The sequence below is a fragment of the Gopherus evgoodei genome, chromosome 10 (genome assembly GCF_007399415.2).
Source record: "Gopherus evgoodei ecotype Sinaloan lineage chromosome 10, rGopEvg1_v1.p, whole genome shotgun sequence".
Taxonomy (NCBI): domain Eukaryota; kingdom Metazoa; phylum Chordata; order Testudines; family Testudinidae; genus Gopherus; species Gopherus evgoodei.
Genome location: NC_044331.1, coordinates 70,691,563 through 70,713,697, shown reverse-complemented (window position 1 = coordinate 70,713,697; position 22,135 = coordinate 70,691,563). Strand labels below are relative to the sequence as shown.

Here is a 22,135-nt window from a genome sequence, read left to right as displayed (position 1 = left end):
TACACTGAAATGTAAGTACAATATATTCCAATTGATTTTTTTTATAATTATATGGTAAAAATGAGAAAGTACGCATTTTCAATAACAGTGTGCTGTGACATGTTTGTATTTTGATGTCCGATTGTGTAACCAACTGAACTATAACTTAGGGTACACAAGACAAATCAGAAAGGGATATAGTAGTGCGGAAAGGTTGAGAACCACTGTTCTAGGGAAACAAGGGTGGCAGGAATGCACGAGATTCCATTAATACTTTTTGGGAAAATAATGGGTTACAGATTCACTTGATACCTGTAACACACAACATGACAGTTTCTGGAAATAAGGTAATGCCACATATTTGTGACCCCAAAGGATTATGTGAAAAATCACAGAACAATGTGGTTGTCTAGAATCATGACTCCCACTGTTTTGTGGTTAAATCTTCATGGCTTATTATTCCTGATTCTGTAAGGCAGTGATATTAAATGCTCTATTAGGTAGGAATGATTATGGGGCAATTAAAAACACACTCATTAAAGCGCCAGGGGTATCTGGTTAAAGCAAATGTAAAACTGTATTAGTTCAAAAGATGGTGGAAAATTTACAAACCTCCTGCAAACCCAAGCTGCGGTTCTGTTGCAGCTAGCAGGGTGTGGAGATTCCTGAGACTAATTTCTCCAAGCTAGAAAACTTCTCTAGAAGGAGATGGCAATTTACCCCCGACTCCTCAGCTACATTTGCAAAGACACCTGAGGCGATTGTCTCATCACTGGATTGATTCTCTCTCCCCCAGCACCCACAACAAACCGGGAAGAAAAATCAATATGGGATGCCTAGGAACAGCTGCGCCCGAGCGTCTCCGGCGGGCGCGTTTAGCAGCCCCCAGGACTGCTGGCCCGGCAGCACGAGGCTCCTGGCTCCTCTCCACGCTGGCTCGGTCGCCCACCACACATCGGGAAGCCAGGACCCCCCTGCTCGGTCCCCAGGGTTCCGGCCAACGCCCGGGGCCTCGTCTGCGCAAACCGGAGGGTGGCGAGGACGAGCTGTTTCGAGGCCCGTCCCTCCGGCTCCTGCCACAGCGTCCTACGCCCGGCGCCAGTAACCATAGTAACCACCGGCAGGGCAGGAAGCCGCTCACTCATCTTCTTAAAGGGACCGCCGCCAATTTCCATCTCCCCAAGTAATGGGCTAGACAACCCCCTCCGGCGGGCGGAGCGCGGCACCGGCTTTGCTGTGCGCGCCTAGTACAGCAGCCCCGGCCTGCAAGCTGGAATGGCCCCTCCGCTCCCAGCTGGCAGTAATGCCCATGGCAGAATCGGAGACACGTTTTTTCTACCCCAGGGACTGCAGCACAGCTGGTGCCAGGCAGGCACGAGGGGAGGTATTTTTCTTCTAGTGGCCCTGACCCAGTGTTTCCTTTTGGTTTCTTTGCACCACCATGATGGTTTTAGATTATTTCTGCAATACACAAGGTTCTACAGTAAAGAAAGCTGGCTCTAGGCCTCAGCCTGCCTTTTGGAAGACGTTTGGATACTTAGCAGCTGTTCTGCGCTTACCCTAATAAGCTCAGAGTACTTTGTTCATGGTACAGCATCATGCCCACCTCACATACAGGGAAACTAAGGAACAGAGGTAGATTTAAGTAGATTCTGCCCAACTTCACACAATTCAACAACATAGCCAGGAAGAGAATGCACATCTTCTACCTTGCATTTCCACATGCTATCCCAGGGGTAGGCAACCTATGGCACTCATGCCAAAGGCAGCACACGAGCTGATTTTCAGTGGCACTCACGCTGCCTGGGTCCTGGCCACTGGTCTCGGGGGGAGCTCTGTATTTTAATTTAGTTTTAAATGAAGCTTCTTAAACATTTAAAAAAACCTTATTTACTTTACATACAACAATAGTTTAGTTATATATTATAGACTTACAGAAAGAGACCTAAAAATGTTAAAATGTATTACTAGCATGCGAAACCTTAAATCAGAGTGAATAAATGAAGACTCGGCCCACCACTTCTGAAAGGTTGCTGACCTCTGTGCTAATCCATTAGCAAGGACAAAAGCAAGTTGCAAACTCCCTCCTCTAAAAATAGCATGTAACACAGGGATGTTAAACAAAAATACACTTTTCTTGGTCCCACCAAGGTCAGAGTTTTGTCACTAACTTTCAATAAACCCAAGATTTTACCTCCTGGTGCCAAAGTAACCAATATAATAACTGCTTTGTTTCTACAGTGGAAGAAGTTCCTACTTTGAGGATGGCCTTCCTCATTCTTTACCATTGGTGATTGGGGGGGGGGGTCAGATGATTGCTTGCTTTCATTCTCAGAAAAGGAATCTTTTCTTGAAAGAATGTTTATGGAGTAAGGCTCAGTAAGATGCTGTTTAAGAGGCAGAGGTGGATGTCAGAGGTACACAATTCTTTCATCCTCTCCTTAACACGAGTGTTTAATGTTTCTCACTACTAAACATTAAACTGAACATCAGAAAAACCTTGACACAGAATTGCAATTAATAGTGAAAAGAGAAAATACTTTCACCTATACAAATATGATTTATTTGAAATGTTACACAAGAGGCACTATAGCCTACAATATATAATTTTACTTTGTCATACCATAATACAGTCTCTATAAAAAGTGTGTTCACCTAAAGTCTTGAACTTCCATATAAAAGTTTATCTCAGCTGCCAAAAAAAAAAAAAAAAAATGTAATATGCAAGGCCAGCCATGACAAAAGGAATGTATTTACACGTAAATTCTGATATGTCTTTATAGAAGAGTAATAAAGAAAGATTACAGGATGCCTGTGTTGTTCAGGTAATATTTAAATATGCAAAATGGTAAATTTAAATATATAAAATGGAGGCTAAAACTGTCACTTTGACAAAATAAAGTTTCATGATAAAATCTGTAATTCAAAGAGAAGTGGATTAATAACATTGCCAATGAATTAAAAGTAAAAAAACACTAATAAAATACACACAAGGGTCTGCTATTCCTGAGAAATTATATCTAAATTGACTATGTGCCTCATAGTTGGCCTTCCATGGGGACAGTTCCAAGGATGCTCAATCTCACCCATGTGGGTGATCAATTTCTTCATCTCATTTACAGTAAGTGCAGTTCCAATCATCACCTGTGAACAAAACCACAAAGTTTAACAATAATATTTTCTTTCTCCCTTATGGCAAATTGCTGCACAAAAGCTGTACTACTCCAATTACAACAGCAGACAAGATACTGTGCAAGACATTAAAATAAAGAGACCTACAGGACAATCAAAATCTAATTTAAGACCATGTACAAAGGGCCCAATTCTGCCCTTAGCTGTACTAGAACCGGTATAATTAGAGACTTCAGTGAAGTTACTCTTGATGTACACTGGGACAAAAGATCAGGATCAGAACCAAGGATGTTAGGTGCCAAAATCCACTAGCAACATAGAGTCCAATTAAATATACAGTGTATAATAAATATACGTAAAATGCAGCACTTACAGATTTTCTACAAGCTCGAGAAGCAAACATCTGTCTGACCCTGGAGGGCCTACACATAACTCCTGGGCAATCACTTAACATGAAAATCAACTCCTCTATGTCCTGTGGACCAAAAGTCCAATTTTTGCTTGTTGGCAAGGAAATCAACTTAACCCTTTCAGTTACAGGAGCTGGAAGATTTTTTTTAAAAGGCAAAATATTTAATAGAGAAACAGTTTATCAATGCAAGTAAACATTACATTTTGTTTATTGTTTGACAAATAAGTAAGAATTTAAATGTGCTCCTTCCATAAGTCAATCCATAATGATCCCTACATGAGTACTAAAATTTAAATTAGCAAAAAGTCTTTTGAGAGATGTTCTAATTTTACAAAAATTCTAACATTTTAAAAACTGGACAGCTTAAAAGAGCTGACTATCTAAAGTTATTTTTGGAGCTGTGTAACTAAAAATAATTAGATTGTAAAAGTTTGATAATTAGCATCCCTATTTTAGGGGGAAAAAAACAAAAAAACAACAACCCTTGAAATTAAAAATGCATAATGGTGCATGGCCTGGCCTGTATATTCTTGAAAAATGCCACAAGGGATAACAGATATTTTCCTCTACGGCATACAATACTTTACACTACATAGTGATTTTTGCTCTGAGATTCTGACATAAATGAGTATTATCCCCATTTTACAGGTGAAAAAAAAATGATGCCCTTAGCTATTAAGTGATTTGCCCAAAACCACAGAGCAAGTTAGTACTAGGGCCAAAAAGAGAACCCAATAATCCCAACTGTTAGTTCTCTTCTCTATCAGATCATTTGTGTGCCTATATGTAACCTTGTTATTCCAACAAGGGTTTTATTATTGCAATATCTCTTGGAGTGGCAGTTGGGTCTATTAGGTCACTACCACATGCTAAGAATTACTGTAGGAGTCATAGAATCATAGATTTTAAGGTCAGAAGGGACCATTATGATTATCTAATCTGACCTCCTGCACGACGCAGGCCACAGAATCTCACCCACCCACTCCTGTATCAAACCTATGTCTGAGCCACTGATGTCTTCAAATCATGGTTTAAAGACTTCAAGGTGCAGAGAATCTTCCAGCAAGTGACCCATGCCCCACGCTGCAGAGGAAGGCAAAAAAAACCCAGAGCCTCTGCCAGTCTGCCCTGGAGGAAAATTCCTTCCTGACCCCAAATATGGCGATCGCCTAAACCCTGAGCATGTGGGCAAGACTCACCAGCCAGACATCCAGGAAAGAATTCTCTGTAGTAACTCAGATCCCACCCCATCTAACATCCCATCACAGGCCATTGGGTTTATTTACCGCTATATAACTCTTTATCATTTCAGTTTCTTAAATTAAATATTTTCAAGAATCATAGAAGAAAAACGGTATGTATTGAATATGGCACATCAATATTTAAGACCATATTTTGCAATACTACTGACAACTTATATCAATTTAATCTTGTTTACCAAGTGAGAAGAGGAAAACTGTAAACTTTTCTAGTTCTAGTGAGTCTGGATCCAACTTACCATCTTCATCAATGACAAAATCAAACCCATTTTTTCTAAATATCTCCAGGTTTTCAATCAATATAGTTTCATTTACAGCAGTTAAATTAAGATTTTGTGGCCTATGAGAGAAGAAAAAATTAAATACATATCTTAAGCCAAATTACAAAGTTGTGTGATATGACAACTGAATTAAAAACAAATTAAATTCTGGCTCTGACACTTAGGCACTATGTCCTTAACCATATCCCCATAGTTTCTCTGGGTTTTACCCAGGCTTATGTTCAGCACATCTGAGAGTAAGCCTGACCTATCTTAAAGGGTGTTGTAGGAATTAATATTGATAACACATTTTGAATATGTAAGGTGCTACGTAAGTATGATTATTAAAATTCCTGTGAAACATTGCATTAAGCTTATAAAATTCCAAAATTCTAATAGTTACCAACGCTGAAATTCAGCAGAAGTTTAGTTCTGCAACTGCCAAGCCATAACAACAGCTATAAAGGAGAATTTAAAATTTTAGAGAACTGCAGAAACACAGTACCAGCATTTGACTTGTCTTTTCCTCTCTACAGTCCTGATCCAAAGCCAAATGAATTCAATGGACAGACTCTGATTGACTTTGAGGACTTTGAATCTGTTCCTGTAATTCCAATTCACCGAAGTACCTACACAAATGCTTAAATTTTAAGCATGTGCTTAAGTGCTTTAATATACTGAAGCCTAAAACTCTCCTTTCCTCATGCATGCTTCCCTTCTGTCAGATTCCAGATAGACTTTTCTATAAAATCCCCATACTAAATGTTTCTTTCCTGACATATTTACTTAAGATTCTGCACTAATCTTCAGCTAAACTTGTCCCTTAAGCTTCAAGGCATTTCTCACGTTATTTACAACATTTTGATACCCACCAGACAACCGGCCATCACAGCCTTGATGGGCCATTAGGAAGAAAGAATAAGACTGTGAAGATACTAATCTCTCTGTGACGGTGCCTCCTATAAGGCTTTATGGAATATGCTTATGAATGTATATGTGACATAACTAGAATATGTTTTATGCTACGTATGCCATGTAACATATCTCTGTAAAGGTTATGATCTACTGAATCTATTCATCCTATTTGTATGCATATATCATTTTTGTACTTGAAGTTAGGAATATTGGCTGTATACTTGCTTGATTTTAACTAGCTTAGCAAAGCATTTGATCAGCTTCTTGAGAGAAGTGCAAATTAAGTGCCCAATCAAAAACCACTTAAGCCAACAATGAACTTGAAGATGCCAATCCACGTCTGATCTTTCACAGGAATGTGGCTTGGCTGGTAAAAACTGAGTCATGCATGGACATGTGGCTTGCCCATGTGACTCCAAAACTCCATCTTGGAGCTGCACTTTGCATAGGAGAGAGGAGGGGGTCTCCACCCACAAGAGAAAGTCTATTTAAACCCCTGGGAAACCCCTTTATTGGGTCTTCAGCGGTCTGAAGAGAGAGCATCTCCACCCCAAAGGATACCTGAAAGAAGCTGGAATAAAAGACAGTAACTACAGGGGGTGTGAGTGATTGCTGGACTCAGACTAGAAGGAGACTAGTCTGTAAAAGGAAGCTTACTGGGTGAGGTTTTTATCTGTATTCAATTTCTTAGATACAGACTTGTGTGTTCTATTTTATTTTGCTTGGTAATTCACTTTGTTCTGTCTGTTACTTCTTGGAACCACTTAAATCCTACTTTCTGTATTTAATGAAAATCACTTTTTACTTATTAATTAATCCAGAGTATGTATTAATACCTGTGGGGGCAAACAGCTGTGCGAACAATTTATGAGTTTACCCTGTATAAGCTTTATACAGGGTAAAACAGATTTATTTGGGGTTTGGACCCCATTGGGAGTTGAACATCTGGGTGTTAAAGACAAAAAACACTTCTGTAAGGTGCTTTCAGTTAAGCTTACAGTTGTTAGGGGATGTGGTTGAGACCCTGGGTCTGGGTTTGCAGTAGGCTAGTGGGTGTGGCTCAAACCAGGCAGGGCACTGAAGTCCTAAACTGCCAGGGCAGGAAAGCAGGGGCAGAAGTAGTCTTGGCACATCAGTTGTCAACCCCGAGGAGGTTTCTGTGATCCAACCCATCACCTTCTCTCCTTCCTGAGACACTACTAGGTCAGGTGATAAGAACACCTGATACAAAATACCACTTTGGACACTGCCAGTACTTTTCCTCTGTAGGGGGATGGGGATCAAACAAAGGTTTCCTGCCTTAGGAAAATCCCTTTTAAGGCTGGGGAGGGATTAATCTGGATTCTCCTCCATTGCCTACCCAAAAAGAAGGACTGCTGAAAGAACCTGAAGAGACAAAGGAACTAACCTGAAGGGAAAGGGAGGGGTGAGTCTAGACTAAGACAGGGGTCCAGTCTGTAAAAAGAAATAACTGAAACTCTACGCTACTGGAACTCTGCAACTTACCTAAAATAACATTTAGGGTAAGAAATTACCTCTTGAAACCACTCTCTGTAAGATCTTAAACTTAGTATGTGTCTTTTGTTTTATTTGCTCAGTAATCTGCTTTGTTCTGTTTGCTATCCCTTATAATCACTTAAAATCTGCCTTCTGTAGTTCATAAATTTGTTTTGTTTATTATTAATCCCAGTTTGTGCAATTTCTAACTAACTGGGGGGTGGAGGGTAAGAAGTTGTGCATCTCTCTCTTCATATTGAGGGAGAGGGTAAATGTTTTATGAGCTTTTTATACAGTGCAAGACAGTATTATTTTGAGTTTATTCCCCAAAAGGGATGTGCACATGAGTAATGGGTGAATCCTCTCACACAGAGCTGACTTCAATTTGTGTCTGCAGCTGGGTGTGGCCCTACCTGTGTGTGTGTGTGCTGCAAGAGGCCAGAGAGCCTAATTCCGCAAAGCAGAGAGAGGGAATCCAGGCTGGTGGAACTGGACGGGCTCATGAAACCCCAGTACATCAGGTGGCATCCCAGAAGGGGGGGGTTCCAACTCATCCTACAGAAGTTTAACATGACTAAAACTGCACTTGGCACACTGAAAGTTCCAGAGCATTACAATGTATTTCACTGGAAGTGGAGTTTCACTGCATCCATTTACTATAGTAGGTTCCAGCTGTTTCAAGCCAATGTTAACAGTAACACACTAAGGACACTTACGCTATCAGCTTCTGACCTTGGAGAACGTTGTGCTGTTGTAACATCTCGAAGTTGTATTTTTCATCAGTAGCATGTTGGTCAATTATGAAGAGATCAGAGTTCAGCTTGGCTACTATAAAACCTAAATTGAACTGACCTATGATTTCCATTTTTGCAAACATCTCTTTACTGTATATAGAAAAAAAGACAGATTATAAACTATGATAACTCATATGTGAAGATTTAAGAGCTATCTGCCTCCTTTTCAATAGGAAAGGGTAGGCCTGTCCACACCACTGACAACCAAAATATTTACTGTCAAGAATATCTGTCTCAGACCCTCACTGTCCAGTCCCCATCTGAGTCAGTCCATCTCCAAAGCTGCTCTACCCCCAAACTTTACAGTATTTCAGAAGAGGCAACATGAAAATTGGGCTCCACACAGTAGAATACCACCAGAGAAATACCTCAATAATTATAAATGTGGTGTTTCTTTGAATACACCACTCAACATACTCCAGATTATTACTAAAGAGTAGTTTATAAAATGTGTGGCACTAACTGTTTATTATGCACATTTCCATATTCTACATGGACCTATGTTTGCAGAAGCTTGAGTTACCTGATGAAACAAATTGCCAAAAAGGTGCTAACACAGTAATGTAGGTTTAGCATTCATATACAAACCTACATCTCCAACATTAACAAATCAAAGCTTTCTTGTAAATACTATTAACGTATATTTTTCATCAACTTTGTTTATCATTTAGTTAACATAAGTTAACAAGAAGGTGCAAATACCTGATTTCTTTTCTTAATTCATCCTCTGCTGTTTTATTGTCTCCGGGGCTAATCTTTGCTCTAAATCTTCTATAATTCTGTGTTTCTGCCTTTTTCTGTTGCTGCTGTATTAGCCTTTTTACTCTTTCTGCTAAAGAGCTCATAGAGAACTCAAGTGGCACAGTTTTCTTTTTAATTTCAATTGGTACATCAACATGTGGCGCTGATGCACAGTTCTCAGCATTTCTCAGTTCTGGACAGATGGCTGCCTTTAAATTAACTTGCTCACTTTTAAAACGCTTCACATTTGGGGGAAAACTATTGGCTTGATGAGGTAACTCACTCCGTTCATTCTGTTCACCCATTTGGGTCAATTCATGTTCAGCCCCTGAAAATTTGGCATCACATTCCAACGATTCCTCACTAAGTTTGACAGTTTCAAGACATACACTTTGAAGCTCCTCTTTTGAAATAAGGAACTCTTCTTCAGGTGAGCTGCCTGCACTTTCATTGCTGAGGCAGATACCAACTTCTGCAGTACTAAAGCCAACATTTGACTCTGCAGAGGTGCTACCACATCCAGAATCTGTGTCATTTTCTAACTTCCTCAAATCTCTGCTAGTAACTGAGTATGTATTTGAGTCCATCTGCCTCCAATGCTCAGACTTCTTTGTGGAGATGGACTTTTGACTCTTTACAGGACTTGAAGTATTAAGTTCTCTCTTCCCCAGGGAGTTGTGTTGTTTTCTGACATTGCTAGGGCTCTGAAAACTGCTCTCTGTCATTTGATGGAGAGAGAATGACTCTCTTAATTTGACAATAGTCATTGCTCTTTTCTCTTCTCCCCTTGGATTCTGGGCTGCAGAATCAAGCAGCACTCCTGTCTGGGGCTTTTCTGTTTCTTCTGCTACTATCTTTTTGAAGTTACCTAATAAAATATGAATGGAGAAAATTGTAGATTTTCATTAAAAGCAATTAAAAAACAAAAAGCATCGAACATTTGGGGGACCGAATGACTTATTTGGGGGACCAGACAAAGAACGGGGGGAGGGAGAGATTGGTAACAAGCCACTATAGATGTCACCAGGTTGAATGTAACCCTGGTTAGCAATGCTGAACTGTTACAATTTGATGGCTGTTCAGTAGCTTTTTTTTTTTTTTTTTTTTTTTAAATAAATAAATCTCATATCCAACGCAGGGCAGTGAGGAACCTGGTACCACAAATGCTTGTGCTACACCTGATCAGTGGATAATTAGGGGACTTCATCATCTCCTGAGATGCAAATAGGCCAGCACCAAATTTACTTAAAGGCAATGAAAGGAAAATATAAAGAAGAAACTAGGTTTGTCTAGCCAAGCAACCCAAAGTTGCTTTTTTATGATGTATAAAGGAAGCCTGAAAAGCTTTGTGTGTGTGTGTGTGTGTGTGTGTGTGTGTGTGTGTGTGTGTGTTTTGTTTTTGTTTTTAACTAAGTTCAGATCAATCTTGACAACATACTCTGCATTGCTGGAGTCTGACTACAGACTGTGGACTAGAAATCTGGTAATAAGCTTATCTGTTTCATTAGCAAATATGCCTGCTATCAGAAAGTTAATATAAAAAATACATCTTTTTCATCTTTCTGAACTCTCCAACATCGGCCACACCCACAGTGACTTCCACAGTTAACATTAATGTACCTGCAATATCCAGAAGTTTTTGATTGATGTTAAGTTTGTTAACATTGCTACCAAACATTCCCACAAGAGACGTCTTTAAAATTGCTAGCAAAACTTTCTCCTGTTGCAGTAAAATTTGCCTCTTGTCAGGAGTTACATTGATGTCAACACACTCTAAAAATAAAGGAAAGCTATTAAGTATATTTCAGATTAAATTATAGAAATTTTTGTTCCTTCCATCCTTGGACTGAAGTTCCCTTATTTTTCCCCCTCTTTATTTCACAGAGTAAGATCAAAGCCACTGGTAATATGGATAATAGGCTGCAAACACAACACTGCTAAATCATCTGCAGATTCAGCAACGGTGGTGAAAAATACAGCTTCTGCATTTTAAGACATTTTAAGTTCCCCAATATTTAATTCTACCCAGCAGACTGGTCTAGAGTGTCATAGAAAGTTACTTCTGGTTAGTGTACAAACAATAATAGAACATGTGAAGATGCTTCCGATCTGTAATTGGAACAACACAATAACTACTATTCACCTAGTAAGTCCAAAAGCTACATAAAACCCCAATGATTCCAAAGCTATGCAATTACATATGTTACATATTTATTATTTCTAGTGTTTTACAAAGGTTAATGGAGATTGATTAGAAGAACTCACCAGAATCTACACAAATGTTAAGAACGATAAATGGATATTGGTGCTTATTGTATATGTGGTAAACTTCATTCACAACTTTGGAAATCTGCACAGAACAAGTGATATCATTACTTGCTTCTATTCTTTACTGATACATGTTATCTAATACAGTAATAAACAAACTTCAGGTGTGATCTAGCAAATCCTTATTCACATGACTAGACCTTTAGTCACTCGAATAGTCCCACTGTAGATAAAGAGGCTAAAGTGAGTATTTGCAGGATAAGACCTAAATGTACAAGTTTCCAGTCTGGTCATTTCCTGGGACTCTTGACCTACCACCAGACATTATACCTTTCCTTTACTAGATCAATACAAAGGAAAAAGTAGTAACAACCATTACTAGGTCCAGACTGGAAAAGAGAAATGAGAAAATCAAGCAACTGTAAGTAGGGTTGGCAGAAACTGCTTTTTAAAAATAAAAATAATCATCATCAATAGTGTCAAAATTAAGTATTTTTTAAATAATAATATATGGAGATACACCTCTCTCATAGAACTGGAAAGGACCCTGAAAGGTCATCGAGTCCAGCCCCCTGCCTTCACTAGCAGGACCAAAGCACTTATTTTACCCCAGATCCCTAAGTGGCCCCCCTCAAGGATTGAACTCACTACCCTGGGTTAATTTTTAATCAATTAAAATTTTCAGTTATACAAAATTAGGGGTCTTAAGCATTTATTTAGATATTGATCTACTTAAATTTTCACAGTTGCAGAAAGTTATGGGGCAGATCAGACAATTATTTAATAAGAGTGGAGGCTGAGATTCAAAAAAAGTTAAAGCTTTATAACCGTTAAAAACACAAACTGTCAAAATATATGAAGTAAATATCTTTAAATCATGCTCTAATAAGTTATCAAGCAACATTTTTCTATCTGTAAATTCTGATTATTTTTTATTGGTTTGTGTATGATGGAATCAATGTTAACAGCTTCTGCTGATAAAAATCTAATCCTTCCAAGCCTAACTATAAGCGATATTATTAAGAACTGTACCTTTGATTGGTCACATGGTCGCTGATTGACAAAGAAAAACTGTCTATCTGTTGTACTCCTTCCAACACCATGATCACAATGGGAAACGAAGCCTGTAATACTGTTTAATATTAATATTGTAAGGGTAGGGCTCAACAGAAGAAGGGAAGAATAGAAACTTTTAAGAGTCAATGCTAGTTCTATAGAGGAACATTTCTGATGAGGTTAAAAGCCAAAATTATTACATGTTTTCAGTAAATACCTACATGTGGCTTTGCTTCTCATCCGAGCTTAGCAAAGGCTAATAGTTCACCGCTAGCAAGCTCTCCAGCCAAGTGGAAGAGCAGCATTCGCTGACTTCGGAAAAAGCTGCATTCATGCTTTCTCTGCCTCAAAGAGAGTCAACTGTGACACTGATTTTGAGGACACGGTAAACCCAAACATTTATACGGCTGTTCACAAATCTCTTCTATATTAACCTCTATTAATTCTAAGAAAGTTAGTACTTTTTAATTTCAAAGAACTTCTTTACTCAAGTTGGACCATATTCTACCTTGTCTTACACCCAGGCATTCACACTGACTTCACTGAGGGCACAATTTGATCCAAAATGTATAATTATTGAGAACACTAAATGTGGTGATAAATTCAGCAGAATATTAGATTAAGTCAAAATTAGAGTAAGCCAATAAATATTAGCCCCATCCCTCCCTCTCTACATACATTTAACTGGTTACATCATAGTCCTAAATTATAACATGGAAATACTGACAGCATTGGCTTCCTACTTACGTATAAAGATTCTGTGGCATATCAGTGGAGTGGAGGCCATATTCTTCACAAACAGCTTCACTAGGAGGTAGCTGAACAAAGGGAATAAGGCTTTGCAACTGAAAGAAAATTTAAATTCATAGCTATTCCTTGGTGCAAGAACATCAAAGATCATTTTAGTGATTTAAAGTCAGTGGGGTTTTTCATTCATTTTTGCCTCTGTTAAAGTTGAATTCAGTCAGAAGGATGATAATCGATTAAACAATTATAGCTATGGCCTTCTTTTCAGTTCCTTGTTTTATTATTGTCAGGATCACAACCAATTTGGCATGTGGTAATCATATTTTTTAAAAGTTGGCTGGCCAGGTTGAATGAAGGAAATAACCTGCTGTGTGTTTGAGAGTATAATTACACTGTTAAAGAGCATATGCAAAAGTATAAATCCCTAACGAACTCTCCCTCTTAACCTGTATTTGACACACAATTCCAATGTTAAGTGTTCTGCTCTCCCTTTCATGCCAACACTCACTCACTAAACCTATTTAAGACAGAAAAAAATGGCATTATTTGTTCAGCTTCAGACTTCTCAGCCATAAATGATCCAACCAAGATTCATGCCATATCAGAAGAAGTCATCAGATAAATTCATATGTTTTGAATGAATGATAATACTATTGATAAGACATCCCATTTGAAACACAAGTTACCTGAAACACAGATATAATTTTCTTCAATAATAAAATCTTCATGTAGTTTTTCAGTTAGGACACACTTACTTTTTTTCTGTTTTGGATTCTGCATTCAGCACTTTGGTCTAAAGGTGAAGTAGTATATAAATAGATACATGTAACTTAGAATCTTAGTTGACTGATCCATGGAGGACATCCAATTAAATTTTGGGTCTGGACTCTCACTCTCAGGAGGAACAGGGATTGGGAGCATTGCAGGGATAGCACAAAGGGGCCCCTCAACAGGAGGAGATACTTAGTACAATATCACAGATTAGCAACCCCACCAGCCAGCCAATGTAGTAAAAATGCTTGGTAGCTATGACATAGGGTTGGGGGCAAGAGTGCATTTACTGCTTTTGTCTTCCTTTTGCTACTTCTTTCCACCAGACGGTTATAACCGATTTAGTTATAGTAAACATTTATTATGCATTAAGCTGCAAATGTCTACAACTGCTGACTGCTGTTCCAATTTGGAAGATAAACTACAACTTTAAAAAATAAGCTTCTGAATTTCATAGTGAAGGGTTGCAAAAACTCAGACATCTTTCTCCTTTCCACCCTGCAAACTGAGTCTTCCACACCACACCATTTTTATAATTATGCTTTTCGGGACTGGAGATACCACTTATGGTCCACATATCACAAAAATGAACAAATGACAAACCTTAATTTCAAACACTTCTTAGAATACTAATGTAACCAATCTGAACTGAAGTATTAAGATTTACGCTCGTCCCAACATTCTGTATTTCTCTTTCTGCAAAGCAGGTAAAACTGTGACAAGAAAAACACTACAATCTGTGGAAACTGCATTCTCTTGCCTTAGTCAACCTATAGGGTGTGCTAGAGCACAATGATGATTACATCCTTCCTCCTATACCTTAAGACAGCTTCCTGCATAATGGTTTATAAGGCATCTTTACTCATACTGTATTTAATTAGATTTTAACACTCTTGCAGCTGCTTTTTCTTCCTTTCCTACAGTATTACCTGTTTTTGGCCAAATATTGCTCCAATGTTTTCCTTTAGACTACAGCTTCCAGTGGTATACACCACTGAGTGTTTTTTCCCTTGGCCAACCTGATTGGTGCAGTTAATTCGAACTCCTGTTGAAATGATACAGTACGCTTGTAATATTTGGACCATTTTTGCATATTCCTGTTAAAGAAACAAAAAAGTTTGAATATTTTTATGAAACAGAAAACACATTAATAGATTTTTTTAAGTTGTCTAAATAGGATAGCCTATCTTTGTGTACATCACATTTTTTTCCTCACTTCCAAACCGGTTTGTGTTGCTTTATTCTGAGATTCAGCTGCAACTTCCAGGAACCCTGCAAACAGTTTGATCTTACATGCGAAAAATACGAGGAAGATCAAACCTTATTTACTAGATATATGTTAAGTAGGTAGTTTAAAACACTACATTTTCAAATTTTAATTATGCAATGCTCATTCCTATCTTGCTTGCTTTTTCAAATCTGAAAGTTTTGTCACTGTAGTTCTACATAAAATCTGTGCAAAATACGTAAGGAAGGCAAAAGGGACAGTCCATTTTATTATTTCACAAAGATCTGTATAATATAACGTAAATATAGAGTCAACAGATGAAAAAAGTATGCAAGATTTAGAAGCATCAATCCAACACTTAAACGTAAATGTTAGTACTACTAATGAGAAGTTAGACTGAAAAGAGAAGAACCTTACTTAGACCACATATTATTTATGTTGAAAGTTCTAGAATAAAAATGTCTGAGCTAATCAACTCTCTCTAGCACTGTGTTATACTAAGATATAAAGGAAAGAATTGTGATTTAAATTATATGTATTTATTTTTTACAAAGTTTAGATTTGCAGGTTATCACATGTTTAAAAGCAGAATTTCCAGTTCACTATACCTTTTTAATATTTCGCTGAAATTCCTTGTGCCGCACTGGCAGGGTATAAAACAATTGCTGCACGCTAACAGTTGTTCCCTGCTGTCGTGGATAAGGAGTTTTCTGAGTAATTTTTCCATTGTGATCAAATATCAGACGAGTTCCAACCTTTGCAGATTTGTGACAAGTAAAAATGGTAACATCACTGGAAGAAGAAAAAAAAACCAATAGGATTATTAACTAAACAGTAGCTTTTCTTTATCCAGTCTACTGTACTGAAAACTTCAGGTATTTCTATTCACATGATGCCTATTATATCAATATCATCCTTTAACAAGAAGCATTCTCGTTCACCCATCTTATTATTTAGAATTCTAGCATTTGTGTACAAGCACTTTAAAAACTTGTCATTATTTGTCTGCCCTTTTCTGATGCGTCGGATTCTTTTTTATCTGAATGTTTCTTGTCTGATCTGGCCCCTACTTTATCCTCTTCCATCCTCTCCTCCTGACTAAAACCTAGAGAATCTCTATCAATAGACTCTCCTCTAAGAGAAGTCTCTGTTCGATCCACATGCTCCTCTGCAGCAGTCGGCTTTCCCCCATCTCTCAGTTTAAAAACTGCTCTGCGACCTTTTTAATGTTAAGTGCCAGCAGTCTGGTTCCACTTTGGTTTAGGTGGACCTCATCCCTCCTGTACAGGCTCCCCCATCCCAAAAGTTTCCCCAGTTCCTAATAAATCTAAACCCCTCCTCTCTATACCATTGTCTCATCCATGCACTGAGACTGTGAAGCTCTGCCTGCCTCCTTGGCCCCACATGTGGAACTGGAAGCATTTCTGAGAATGCCACCATAGATGACCTGGATTTCAGTCTCTTCCCTAGAAGCCTAAATTTGGCCTCCAGGATGTTCTCTCCTACCCTTCCCTATGTCACTGGTACCTACATGTACCACAGCCACTGGCTCCTCCCAGCACTACACATAAGTCTATCTAGATGCCTCGAGAGATCTGCAACCTTCACACCAGGCAGGCAAATCACCATGCGGTTCTCCCGGTCATCGCAAACCTAGGTATCTATGTTTCTAATGATCAAATCTCCCATTACTAACATCTGCCTTTTCCTAGTGACTGGAGTTCTCTTCCTGGACAGGTAATATGTAGAATAGAATATTTATACAGTAACTCCTCACTTAAAGTCGTCCTGGTTAACATTGTTACGTTGCTGATCAATTAGGGAACATGCTCATTTGAAGTTGTACAGCTCTCCCTTATAATGTTGTTTGGCAGCCGCCTGCTTTGTCCACTGCTTGCAGAAAACAACCCATTTCAGCTTGCTGGTGGAGGTTTGTAACCAGGGTGGACCAGCAGCTCCCCGCTCCCTTAAGTTCCCTGTGCAGCAGCTGCCCTTGGCAGGCTATCAATTGCCAGCAGTTCCGCTGTCCCTCTCCCCACAGCCATGTGCTGCTCCTGCCCTCTGCCTGGAGCTGCTCCCAGGAGCCTCCTGCTTGTTGTGCGGGGGAAAGAAGGAGGTTAATGTCAGGGTATACACATCCCCCCTGCTCCTACCCACCCCGCTCCTGCTCCCCACTTACCCCATCTCTAGAGCCGGGGGGACAGGACAGGGCTCAGGATGGAGGGAGCTTCCTGGCAGCAGCTGCTGTCTCAAATTGCTGATCTACTTAAAAAGGCAATGTACTTAGAATGGGGTCAACGTACTTAAAGGGACAAAGCGCAGCTCTCTCTCTCTCACACACACACACAGGGTGTGTGTCTCTGTCTGCCATGCTGTCTCCCCTCCCTCCATTTGTGCTGCCTTGTAGAGTCTGAGGTTACTTGAAAAACAATGAGTTACCTTATTGAGGGCTCAGCCAAGTGCTAGTTCATTACTTCCCAGGGGATGCCTTACTGCTAAATATCCCACCCTCTTACTTCACTACCTCAACCAAGCTTCACAATCATCACTGCAGTGTACAGCACTAAATTGTTTGTTTAAAACTGATAGAGTGTGTGTGTGAGAGAGAGAGAGAGATGTCTTGTCTGGTGAAAACTTTTCCCGAAAAACCTAACCCTCCCCCCCTCCATTTACATTAATTCTTACGGGGAAACTGGATTCGCTTAACATTGTTTTGCTTAAAGTCGCATTTTTCAGGAACATGACTACAACATTAACTGAGGAGTTACTGTACAAAACAAAACAATACATTTTAACAATTGTTAAATGGTTGCAGTTCAAATGAATAACATGAGACCCAGCAGAGTTTGATCTCATCCACGTGCATTGTAACTGGGTTACAAAAATATTATTTAAAATAGGCAAATTACTAGATGAAGGTAAACTTGTTTTTAACTCAGTTATAACACAATTAAATCCAGGCCAGACTTGCTGGGTCTGGATCATTAATAAATTACATTATTTAAGTATTAATTTAATAAATATTTTAATTTAACTGTTATTTTTGTATTGCAGCGAGGTCTTAACTGCAACAAATCTACCCAGTTAAAAAATAAGATGATAAAGGAGAAAAACAAATAATTGGGTTCTTTAGTTGAGAAATAACCCATTTAAAAGTTTCCAAAGCTTTGTTTCATTAATCACTGAAGTCATATTTTTGCATTCATGTGGAATCTTTACATGGAGCTTTCAACTAATGAAGCACAGTATTATTACCTTAACGCACACAGTGAACTCAGAGCTTCGCCTCGAAATCCAAATGTTCCAACATGCATTAGATCAGAGAAATCTTGTATCTTGGAAGTATAATATTTCAGAGCTGAAAAAATGTATTTAAAATGTGTAATTGCATCACATCTTTCCAAAATGACATTGATGTATGAAGGTATATTTTGTATCTTCCCAAAGAAACAGAAAACGTTGATGCTTATACTATATTTTTATGTAACTATAGTAGAGTCAAGCAAATAATTAACCAACTATTCACTATTTTTCCCTGTTTCCTGCTTGCAAATAATCTGCAAAATTCTCCAATGTAATTCCAAATTATGTATTCCCTTCAGTGAATACATTTTGGTCTGTAGATTCTTTGCAAACAGTTTGCTGAGAATATTTGCCATTTTTGAAGTGTTGGTTAGTTAAATACATCATATAGTATTGTTTCTGCTTCCTGTTTGGATGACTTAAAATCTACAAATTGCAAATTTTACAGTCAAATATACAATTTCAATCTTGCTTTCAGCAAGTATTCAAGATTAAAATTCATTTTTCTTTAATAGTTATGCTTGTAAAATGTGACTGCTTGAACATTTAAAGAAAGTGAACATAAAAGAGTAATGAACACAGATGAATCAAAATTTCCTTGAGACTTTGAATAAGCATATGCAACAATTCCCTGCCCCCCCACTATTCATTCCATTTGAAGACACGCATAATTAGGTCCAGGTCTTCTCACGTGTACATACCAGAACTATGATGACACCGGGATGGACAATAAAACTAGTTTTACCGCAACTCTGGCCAGGCCGGAACATCTGTCATTCTAGAAGGGTTAAGTAATCTCTTAAAGAGATTAAATTTGGGAATTTTATAAGAAAGTAGTAGTTTTCTCACTGCAGTTATCAGTTTGACAGATAAATCACAGTTTATATATAATATAAATATTCTCAAACAAAGTGTGAAGAATTCAACTTACTCAAACCCTCAAAGTTTTCTTCTTCTACTCCACAACCATTATCTGAAACTTCTATAAGATCTGCTCCATAATCTTTAAGCTTTAGGTCTAAAAATTGTAAAAGATTGATTTTCATTCAGTGTTCACATGCAGTATTTAGAATGAATAGCACCACAAAGTCAAAATGCATTGTAAAGTCTTCAATAGCCATTTGTTTTCTGAATCAAATTTAAAAAAAAGATTAAAAAAAAGATTCACAGCTTTCAAGAGTTAAATTATCCAATTCCAAATCAACCTGTGCTTTCTGCTAGATTAGCTCAATTTTTTAAATTTGCATGCATGTATTGGAGTTTTCTGCTCATAAAAGTTGCCAGCCTGAAATCCTATTCCTTGGAAGAGGTTAAGCATAAGCAGCAGCACAAGCTTCCTCACACTGCTTTGTTAATGTGTCTGAACTCTGACATGGAGGAAGCACTTCACACATGACACACTAATAGTTAAGTCTCCATCTCCATTCAGATCCCTGGCCTCCTTGCAGAGATTTGAAGAAGAGTTCTGTGTAGCTTGTCTCTTTCACCAGCCGAAGTTGGTCCATAAAAGATATTATTTCACCAACCTTGTCTCTCTAATAAGAGTATCAGTTAATGTTAATTATAGCTGTAGCTTTTGTGATGTGGAAAATTGTCCATTGGGAACTAGACTTAAACCAAACTAATTCCTGATAGTCCACCAAACAGCCATCAAATGGTGGTAACTATGTCAGCTGGATTCTATGTCAGATTTTGATTACATATGGTTTTCTAGCAGCGTGGGACATGCTGCAGCAAGCTTCCAAAAAGGCCTGATCCCACAAACTTTTATGCACAATTTTACACAACAGTAATCCCATTAATTTTATATAATATCAGGCAAATCCACTTTGGACCCAGGCATAGAAATAAAGTAGTATAGCCTCCACAGATCCAATTGTAGAACTGGGACCCCCAAGTGCTCTATGCCTTAGTTTTCCCACCTGTAAAATAGCTATAAATATACTTGGTCATTTGTTCTAAACTGTTTGCAGGTGAAGATCACTTAGAAGTTACAAAGCAGTACATGAGTACTAAACGCTAGTCTCACATGAAATTAAAATAACAAGTTTACCAATATTAGTAGCTCCAGCATCTACACTGTTTTCTACCAACTCCTTCACCGCAGTGCCTAGATTCAGTACAACCTGTCCTGAACAGATCTGGTGAACTGATTTATGGTCTATAGACTTGATGGCTTTAGCAGGCTGTGCACTAAAAGAAAAAAAGCAATTATGGATTAGATGTGAAAAAGGTTGCTATCATTCTGTACTACTTCCCTCACCACAATTATAGCAACTAAAAACAGAGTTAAGAACCAAGTAAATAGAGGCTGTCAGCAAGCTGGAGTGTGAATGAACCCTGCACTAACCTGCCACAGACTAAGGGTATGTCTATATTTAAAACATTTACAGCAGCACAACTTCAGCACAGACACTATGTACACCAACAGAAAGGCTTCTTCCATCCATATAGGTAACCCACCTCCCTGAGAGGTGATAGAAGAATTCTTCTGTCGATCTAGCTATCAGCCTAGCACTGTCTACACTGGGGGTTAGGTCAGTATAGATATGTCTCTCAGGGGTGTGGATTTTTCACACCCTGAGAGACATAGCTATACTGATGTTTCTACTGTAGACCAGAGCTAAATAATTAGATTGACTTACCTATATTGCTCAGGGCTGTGAAAAATTTCACCCTATGATCACTATAGTCATAGGTCAACCTAACCCCCAAGTAGGAACACCTGTCTCAAAGGAAAAATTCTTATACTGATCTATCTATTGCCACGAATGGAGGTGGATTAATGACATTGACAGGAAAAGCACTTCTGTAGACATACCAAGCGAAGCATCTACATAAAAAACGGCCATACTGGGTCAGACCAAAGGTCCATCTAGCCCAGTATCCTGTCTTCTGACAGTGGCCAATGCCAGGTGCTCCAGAGGGAATGAACTGAACAGGTCATCATCCAGTGATCCATCTCCTGTCACCCATTCCCAACTTCCGGCAAACAGAGGCTAGTGACACCATCCCTGCCCATCCTGGCTAATAGCCATTGATGGACCCATCCTCCATGAAACTTACCTAGTTCTTTTTTGAACCCTGTTATAGTCTTGGCCCTCACAACATCCTCTAGCAAGGAGTTCCACAGGTTGACTGTGCCTTGTGTGAAGAAATACTTCCTTTTGTTTTAAACCTGCTACCTACTAATTTCATCTGGTGGCCCCCTAGTACTCATGTTATGAGAGGGAGTAAATAACACTTCCTTATCTACCTTCTCCACACCAGTTGTGCTTTTACAGACCCCTCTCATACCCCTTACTGTGTTAGTTTGACTGGATGATGCAGGTTTGGGCTGGGAGAAGGGCATAGTGGGGGCATGACACGGACATACGCGCCAGCGCCTCAGGGCCGCGCGCTGCTAGAGGAGAGCCCCGCGCGCGCCTCCCCCAGGGGGAAGATGAAGCCACTTTCGGGTGGGTGCAGAGAGAGGAGCCCTCAGACCCCTCCATGTCACCAGCACCTCCCCCACCTCGGCGAACGGGCCTCACCAGGGTGCCGTCGCCTCCATAGAGTCTCAGCTCCCTGCACGCAAGCGGCCAGGCTGGCTCCGCAGGACTCCCGGACACAGCCCAGCAACCCGCCAACGTTAAGCCCCCTCGGATAGAGCCCACAGCAGCCCAACTCTTCGGGGCTCCATTTTCCCGCATACTGATTGGCTGAGCGGTCTGTCCAATCGGCAGAGGGATCTCTGCTCTTCGCCCTATTGAGATCCACCTGGTCACATCAGG

The 22,135-nt window shown here is 39.2% G+C and overlaps 2 protein-coding genes across 11 annotated transcripts in view; both read right to left on the bottom strand.

Annotated features, from left to right (window-relative positions):
* Nucleotides 1-1,041, bottom strand: part of LOC115658427 (radial spoke head 10 homolog B2-like) — a 61,968-nt gene extending 60,927 nt beyond the window's left edge. For all 8 annotated transcript variants that reach the window (XR_004002275.1, XR_004002276.1, XM_030577315.1 and 5 more), the window contains exon 1: nt 592-1,041. The gene's annotated coding sequence lies outside the window, so the exon portion shown is untranslated. The remainder of the gene's footprint in view (nt 1-591) is intronic.
* Nucleotides 1,042-2,516: 1,475 nt separating this feature from the next.
* PMS2 (PMS1 homolog 2, mismatch repair system component) lies at nt 2,517-22,015 on the bottom strand. 3 transcript variants are annotated; one of them, XM_030578090.1, is made up of 15 exons: nt 21,896-22,015; nt 20,416-20,555; nt 19,294-19,380; nt 18,315-18,417; nt 15,668-15,851; nt 14,761-14,928; nt 13,061-13,158; nt 12,290-12,389; nt 11,255-11,339; nt 10,610-10,762; nt 8,951-9,857; nt 8,171-8,338; nt 5,022-5,122; nt 3,485-3,654; nt 2,517-3,123 (listed from the first exon to the last, which is right to left on the bottom strand). In XM_030578090.1, exons 1-15 carry the CDS (start codon nt 21,913-21,915, stop codon nt 2,980-2,982), a joined length of 2,628 nt encoding a protein of 875 aa, XP_030433950.1. In that variant the 5' UTR covers nt 21,916-22,015; the 3' UTR covers nt 2,517-2,979. The 3 variants fall into 3 exon arrangements, with proteins under 3 accessions (XP_030433950.1, XP_030433951.1, XP_030433952.1); XM_030578091.1 differs by having other exon boundaries at nt 13,061-13,131; XM_030578092.1 differs by lacking the exon at nt 3,485-3,654 and having other exon boundaries at nt 3,006-3,123.
* Nucleotides 22,016-22,135: the final 120 nt, after the last annotated feature.

What these genes read in the sequence shown, in the direction of transcription:
- PMS2 (XM_030578090.1), bottom strand. Translation starts at nt 21,915, where the DNA reads ATGGAGGCGACGGCACCCTG. An exon ending in ATGCCACAGAATCTTTATAC is followed by an intron (nt 12,390 to 13,060) that starts GTAAGTAGGAAG and finishes AATATTAAACAG; the next exon opens with TATTACAGGCTTCGTTTCCC. An exon ending in TAACATTTGTGTAGATTCTG is followed by an intron (nt 10,763 to 11,254) that starts GTGAGTTCTTCT and finishes CTTTATTTTTAG; the next exon opens with AGTGTGTTGACATCAATGTA.